The sequence below is a fragment of the Tupaia chinensis genome, unplaced genomic scaffold (assembly GCF_000334495.1).
Source record: "Tupaia chinensis unplaced genomic scaffold, TupChi_1.0 Scaffold000226_1, whole genome shotgun sequence".
In the NCBI taxonomy this organism is placed as follows: domain Eukaryota; kingdom Metazoa; phylum Chordata; class Mammalia; order Scandentia; family Tupaiidae; genus Tupaia; species Tupaia belangeri.
The window spans coordinates 178160-186111 of record NW_006159701.1 but is presented as its reverse complement, the minus strand read 5'-3'; the positions used below and the strand labels follow the sequence as shown (position 1 = coordinate 186111).

At 39.1% G+C, this 7952-nt stretch overlaps 1 protein-coding gene and 1 pseudogene across 2 annotated transcripts in view; one reads left to right on the top strand and one right to left on the bottom strand.

Moving 5' to 3' along the window:
- Window positions 1-7952, bottom strand: part of ANKRD13A (ankyrin repeat domain 13A) — a gene marked incomplete at its 5' end in the record, with an annotated part of 42259 nt that overhangs the window by 6675 nt on the left and 27632 nt on the right. Inside the window, 4 exon segments of one of the 2 annotated variants that reach the window (XM_014587606.2) lie at window positions 3021-3134; window positions 4964-5121; window positions 6733-6863; window positions 7582-7643. In XM_014587606.2, coding sequence (XP_014443092.1) covers window positions 3021-3134; window positions 4964-5121; window positions 6733-6863; window positions 7582-7643 — 465 coding nt within the window. 2 annotated transcript variants of the gene reach the window in all.
- Window positions 1-7952, top strand: part of LOC102497372 (cell division control protein 42 homolog) — a 40267-nt pseudogene that overhangs the window by 13224 nt on the left and 19091 nt on the right.

The following is a 7952-nucleotide window of genomic DNA, read 5'->3' as shown; positions in this document are numbered from 1 at the left end:
CCTACACCCATTCTGCTCTTTCCAAATTCCAGAGGGAGCCAGTGTTCATTTGTGTATCCTTTCAGGAATGTGAGAATATATGTGTGTACATACAGCCACGTAAGTGTATTTTATCCTTTTTTATGAAATATGGTAAACATATAAATGAATATCTTAATACATAAATATCTTAACACTTAAAATCTTAACACCTAAAGTACAAATGATAGTGAAACAAATGCCTAGACCAAGACATAGAACACTACCAATAGCACACCCAAATACACCTCTTCTTGACAATGTCCCGGGACAGCCCATGGCCTGTAGATAAAGGAGCCAGGTTCTACATGGCCAACCATGTGGTTAGAGTCCTAGACCCATCAGCCTGAGAAATATGCTGAGCACGTGGGCTTGTGTGTTCCAAATCCCAGAAGTAGGGAGAAATGGAGGATAAGGGATTGCAGCATGACTGTTACTCATAGGGGTTTCTTCCTTACACCTTGCCTTCCCTCTAGTGAGTACATGCATCTCTGGCAAATTAAAAACAAACAATAATATCGCTTTCCTCCTCTCCACTGGTAAACACATAATTCAGAATAGTGGTTTTCACTGCCTAGCTCTTCTCTGGAGTTTTGTCACAGGTATACAATCTCAAGAGCTTATTTTAGCCCAGTTTTAAACTTGACATAAATGGAATCATATGGAATTTATTCTTTAAATTGGATTTTTTTCCATCAAACATTATGTTGTGGAGATCCACCAGTTTTGATGCACATGGCTATAACTTTTTCTAGGGTTTTTTGTTTTGTTTTTTAAATTGCTAGATGGCAACTGCGCTTATCAGAGAGAGAAGAGGTGCAGAAGGCATGGTTATGCCACAATCCCTTCTCCATCTCTCTATCCTGTTGGGGTTCTTGGCAGGCATGCAAACATGCCAAGTCTGGTTTTCAAGCTGCAGGGGCCAAAGTTTAAACCACAGTGGTTTTGTGGGTTCCAATTCCTTTAACTATTAGGCTGTGAGGCCAGCTTGGCTATAGATTTTTATTTTCACTGTGTTATTCCACTGTATTACTATCACACAAGTGGCACATTCTACGGTCTCAAGACATTTGGTAGTTTACAGATTTTTGCTATACGAACAATATTGCTATCTATCATTACTGGGATCTCCAGATGCTCATATGCATGTTTCCCTAGCGTACACAACTAGGAAATGCTATGTCATAATGTGTACATATCTTTGATTTACTAAGTAATCACAAATGGTTTTTGAGGAAGTTATACCTACTTATTTGCTGCCAAGAGTTTCTTTTGCTGTAAAACCTCATGAATAAATAATATTACTCAACTTTATAGCCACATGGGAGTATAAAGTCGTATATTATTAAGTTCATTTTTAAATTTGAAGTTTTAATTTATATACATTAAAATACTATCTTTTGGGTCAGCACATGGCATAGTAGTTATGTTGTTGGACTACCACATGGCCAACTGTCATTTGAGTCCCAGACTCAGTGGCTTGAAAATTACATGGGCTGCATGTGCTTGCATGTCCAAGATCCCAGAAAGAGATTGGAGGAGAAGGGGTGCTGCGTGGCCATCTCCCCTGGGGGGTGATTTCTTGCTTCCCCTCTTACTGTTGCTGTCTCTCTCTCACTGGTGAGCACATGCACCCTATGCAAAACTTCTTTTTTTTTTTTAAAGTTATCTTTTAATTCATCATGTTGGTAAACTAATGGAGAAAAACCACATGATCATCTCAATAGTTGCAGAAAAAGCATTTGACAAAAATCAATACTTAATAATGGTAAAAACACTCAGCCAACTAGAAATATAATTGAAGAATTCTCTCAACTTAATATAAGTTATCTAAAAAAACCTATAGCTAACATCACACTTAACGATGAATCAAACCTTCCTCCCTTAAAATCAGGAACAAGGTAAGGACATCCATTCTTACCATTTGTATTCCACATTGTAGTGGACATACTAGCCAGCGTAATAAGACAAGAAAAAAATAAATAAAAGGCTTAAAGATTGAAAAGAAAGAAGTAAAATGGTCTTTATTCACAGACACATGATCACATGGGCAGTCTTAAAAAGTTCATGGAAAAAGCACACTGAAAAAAATTGCATAGATTACAAAATTTTTTTCCACCAAAATAAGGTTATACTTTAATTCCACTTTTCAAAAAACTTTTTGAAGTCCCCTTCTATGTAAGAAATTCTAAAGAATCTACAAAAAGCTACCAGAAGTCAAAGTGAATTCAATAATATTAAAAGATACAAGTAAAATATGCAGTATATAAAATATATAAAAATCCATTATATTTATATATATATATGGAAAATAAAATTAACAAAATAAATCTACTCACAATAGCATCCAAAAATATGAATTAATTACAAAGGAGCATGAGGAATTTTAGGGACATCTAAGATAGAAATTCCATCTTGATTGTGGTAGTAGACAGATGTTTATATTTTTCGAAATTATGGAATTGTCACATTTAAAATGGGAACATTTTACTGTATGTACATTGCACCTCAGTAAAGTTGGTTTTTAAGAACATGTGATCTTTTTGGGACCAGCAGTTAGCGTAATGGCTATGTCGCTGAACTCTCATGTAGTTGACTGTGGTTTGAGTTCCAGATCCGGTGGCTTAAACTCACGCCGGGCACGTGTGCATGCGTGCCCAAGATCCCAAGAGGAGAATGGAAGAGAAGGGATTGTGGTGTGGCCATCCCCCCGGGGCGTGATTTTTAACTTTCTATCTCTCTGTCTCTGTCTTTCTGGCAAGCGCATGTGCCCTATAGCAAAAACCTCTCCAAAATTAAAAAAAGAACATGTGATATTTTTAACAATGGAAATGTATATATTCTACAAGTTGTTTTTTCACTTAATCTAAGTCTAAAATTGTTTTTCATCCATCAGAGAGCTACTTCATAAGATACTCCAATTTTAACCTACATAGTTGATATAATGACTGAATATATGAATTTTTTTTTCAAAAATATCACAAAACAACTTTTTATTTTACCTGAATCAGCCTCGGTCCCTTCTACATTTGAAGATAAAGTTTCTTCAGCAGTGCTACAGCCGTTAACATTTCCAAAGGTAATCCGTGCATTTAAGACATGAAACAAGGGTATTTCTAAGAAAATAAAAAGTTCTTATAAATGAACTTACCTGAGAATAATAATAGTTATCATTGGGCTAGAAGGTGGCATGGCAGTTAAGGTCCTGGACTCTCACATGGCCAATTGCAGTCCAAGTCCTAGACCTGGTAGCTTGCTTTCTCACTTTCCCTCTCCCTCTTATCTCTCTCTGGTGAGCACATGTGCCCTATAGCAAATTTTAAAAAATAGTAATAAATAAAATTAAATCATATTTATTTAAAAATAATAATCATTTAATGAGTGTTTACTATGCTAGTACCATAACAAATATTTTTTTATAAAGTTGATCTTATTTGGACCAACAGATGGCACAGTGGTTACATTGCTGGGCTCCCACGTAGTTGACCATGGTTTGAGTCCTGGACCTAGCAGCTTAAAACTCATGCTGGGTACATGTACATGCATGCCCAAAATCCCAAGAGGAGAATAGAACAGAAGGGATTGCAGCATGGCCATCCCCACTGGGGGGTGATTTCTCACTTTCTGTCTCTCTGTCTCCAGTGAGTACATGTGCCCTATAGCAAAAATCTCTCTTAAAAAAAATAGGAAAAAAAAAAGATTAATTTCATTTAATTCTCGTAACAACCTTCACCAATATACACATGGGAAAACTAAGATTCAGAGTTAAATATCTTCTAGATTACAGTGAGTAACTGATAGAGCCAGATTTAAGTGTCTTGAATATACAACTTTCCAAAATTAAAATTCTTCACAATAATATGTATTATATCTAGCATTATGCCTACTAATTCAGACCTTTATATACAGTTAAGTATCGAAAGTGACAATTGTCTTCCTCAAATAATTATCTAATTTAACGTTTCATTTAAGTAATGTTTGACATTAAAACACCAATATATCGGGCCAGCAGGTGGTGCAGTGGTTAAGGTGCTGGCCTTCCACATGGCTGACCAAGGTTTGAATCCCAGACCTGGCAGCTTGCTTTCTCACTTTCTGTCTCTGTCTCTCTTCTCTCTGGTGAATGCACATGTAGTATTACAAATTAAAAAAAAAAGAATAACAAATTAAATAAATATTTTTTAAAATACCAATCATATCTTTATGCCTTTCTACATCTGTCAGCACCAACTATATATAGAAATGATAGTTGGGAATCTCCTTTGATATGCAAGATGAACCAAGAATCATGACTTGGATCATGATTCATAACATAAATAACTTATTTAAGAATTATTTTATTGAGACCAGCAGTTAGCGTAATGGCTATGTCGCTGGACTCCCACGTAGTCGACTGCGGTTTGAGTCCCGGACCCGGTGGCTTAAACTCAGCCGGGCGCATGTGCGTGCATGCCCAAGATCCCAAGAGGAGAATGGAGAAGGGATTGCGGCGTGGCCATCCCCTCTGGGGCAGGGGTGATTTCTCGCTTTCTATCTCTCTGTTTCTCTCTGTCTGTCTGGTGAGCGCACGCGCTCTATTGCAATAAAAAACCTCTCCCCAAAAAAAGAATTATTTTATTTAACTTTATTTATTTATTTTGATTTGACCAGAGAGGGACATAGTGAGAGAGAGAGAGAGGGAAAGTGAGAAAGCAAGCTGTCAGGTTCGGGACTTGAACCACAGTTGGCCATGTGGGAGTCCAGTGCCCTTAACCACCACACCACCTACTGGCTCCATAAATAACTTCTTTAAGTCAAATTAAATCAAAGGGTAATTTTGACCTCCTTTGTTATTTCTGTCACATGCTACTTTGTACTTAAAGTGCTCCAATTCCCTGATGCACATTCTGTCACTCAGGAAAGCAGGCAGAACCTACGAGCGCTCCTGAGGTTTGTTGCATGGTACCTATTTTGACAGGAAATCCAGGTGGGAATTCCAACTTGATGAAATCTCGCAGTCTTGCAAAATGAGCGCTAGTTCGAGCCATTAGGTCAATGATGGGAATGACCTGCTCCACGAGAGAAAGGGGAAACTCTTCACACATCCACAGCATCGCTTTAAACCTGCAAGATTCAACCAAGAGAAGAGCGAGGCCATCTCCACCAGCTGATGAGAGCAGAGTATTGTGCTGCTGTGTAGTAGGCTAGACCACACTAGCCTTAATTCCCACTCTTCCCAGCTAGCTTTTTCTTTTCTTTTTTTTTTTTTTGAGAGAGTTTTTGCTATAGGGAGCATTTGCTTGCCAGAGAGACAGAGACAGAAGGCAAGAAATTACCCCCCAGGGAGGACAGCCATGCTCCAACCCCTTCTCCTCCATTCCCTTCTCTGGATCTTGGGCACACACACACGTGTCCAGTGTGAGTTTTAAGCCGCTGGGTCTGGAACTCAAACTGCAGTTGACCATGTGGAAGTCCAGCGACATAACCATTACACCATCTGCTGGTCCCTCTCCTCACAGCTATCGTAATTCAAATGTCTTAAAGGATCAGAACCACGAGGGAGATTACCCCGAAAGCTGGCAATCATGGGAAATGGCCTGTACTACTCCCTCTCTGCAGCAGCTTCACCTGACAAGCATGAAGAAATTGATAGCTGCTGGAGACCATTTTATTTGACAAACAGCAACAACTATATACATAGTCAGCAACAACAATATGTGTATATGTGGCAAGCCCTGGGGCCTAGTGGTTAAGGAAGCCAGATCCCATGTAGCCAACCACAGTTCAAATCCCAGCTTCGGTGACTTGAAAAACACACTGGGCATGTGTGTGTGTGTCCCAAATCCCGACAGGATAGAGAAATGGGGAAAAAAAAAGAAAAAAAAAAAAAAGAAATTGCTGTGTGACCGCTACAAACTGGGGAGTTCTCTCTCTCTGTCTCTGGTGAGCACACATGCCTTCTTAAAACTGTAAAACTTAGGGACCAGCAGATGGTGTAATGGCTACATCGCTGAACTCTCATGTAGTCAACCACAGTTCGAGTCCCGGACCTGGTGGCTCAAACTCACTGTGTGTGTGTGTGTGTGTGTGTATATATATATATATATATATATATATATATATATATATATAAAATATGTGGAATTTTTACATATAATCTATATTCTACTTGGAAATGGGTGAACAGGACAGACCATCTACTAAGTATGACAAAGTATCAGAATTCCCATATAAGGCCCAACCAGTGGCATAGTGGTTAGTTAAGGTGGCTGGATCTTACATGGCCAACTATGTGGTATGAGTGCCTGTGTGCCCCAAAATTCTAAGAGCACAATTTCCACTGCATATTAATATACTGCAATTCCCCATTTCCATGGGGAGGGGAGAGGTACCTTCTCACCTGAACCCCCCCATCTCTCTTCTGCAAGGATATACCTTAGAGCAAATTTTTAAAAAAATTCTCATAATAATTATGTCTCACAAAAACAAATATTTTCCTTAAACTTCCCTTTTTCTTAAAAAAAAAGGGAGAGAGGAATAGTTGAGATACAATTTATATGTAATAAGTGTTGACCTTTTAAAGTAAAAAGGCAGTCTATTGTTAGCATTAATCAGATAAAGTAACTTAAAAACAATTTTTAAAGGAAAGGAGCAGAGAATGATCAAACAGAACATCATAAACAGCATATCTTCTGAAACGATTCCTACATTGAAAATGGCAGCTGAATCTCTTACTTTTGTGTCCTAATTGTCAGCTCTTTCGGCCTTCCTATGTCCCTGTCTTTCAAATCAAACTCTTCATCGAAGTACTCGTCAGGCGTGATGGCTGTGGGGTTGTTTGCGGTGGCACATTCTGTGGTGAGGTCCTTAAAGACAGAACTCAGGAGAGTCAGAACATCAACTGAGGCTCACACTGGAAGCTTCGAGCACTCGCTCTGAGGTGGGCATGTTGTCACCCAGCTACAGCTCGGGAAGTTCTAGGCACTGACTTTATTACTAAGTCACTCTGTGGGACAAGAATATCTACAAAGGTGCTCTCAAGCTACATGGCAGGTCGAATGGACTTCTCCATTTTAAAACAGCTCTCAACTCTTTGGATTTTTATCTCCTGATTATAGAAAAGAAAAATGAGAGTGACAGAAATATCAGAAAGTGCATGAGATTTGAAAGATTTGGAGTTTACCTTCCAGCTCTGTCACTGTCGAACTTTGACAATGGGAAGGTAATTTCATTTTCTGACCCTCAGTGACATCCACTGTAGTAATAACATAGTTATTGTGAGAGTCAAATAAGAAAATGTTTAATGTGTTGTTACAACATAAAATCCTGAACCCTGGTTAAGTTCTCTTTTTAGAGATGCCGCTGGTTTCTAGTAAGAGAGAAAGCACCTGATTTTACGATCACTACCTCTCCTCTAAAAATCTTTATTCTCAAAGATTCACTTGTTTAATTCTCTCCCGAAAGATCAGCTTGAGAGCACTCTATAGCCTTTCAAATACAGTGGCCCGTGCAGTAAATGCCATCACAAGCGCAGAAGTCTTTTCCTTTATTGACCTGTGCTGAAAACTAGTTGCATCAACTTACCCCTTGAGCACCAAATTGATGTTCCACAGTTCCCAGCAAAGATTCCAGTGGGTTCCTGTCCGCTAGAGAGGGGGAAAATGTTTAATGTCGAATATTATGTCTTGTTGGGACCAGCAGATGGTGTAATGGTTGCATCGCTGGACTCACATAGTCAATCACAGTTCAAGTTCTGGACCTGGCGGCCTAAAACTCATGCCAGGCACCTGTGCGTGCGTGCCCAAGATCCCGAGAGGAGAATGGAGGAGAAGGGATTGCGGCGTGGCCATCTCTCCTTGGGGGTGATTTCTTGCTTTCTGTCTCTCTCTGTCTGGTGAGCACATGTGCCCTAGAGCAAAAACCTCTCTCTCAAAAAAAAAAGAAATATATATATA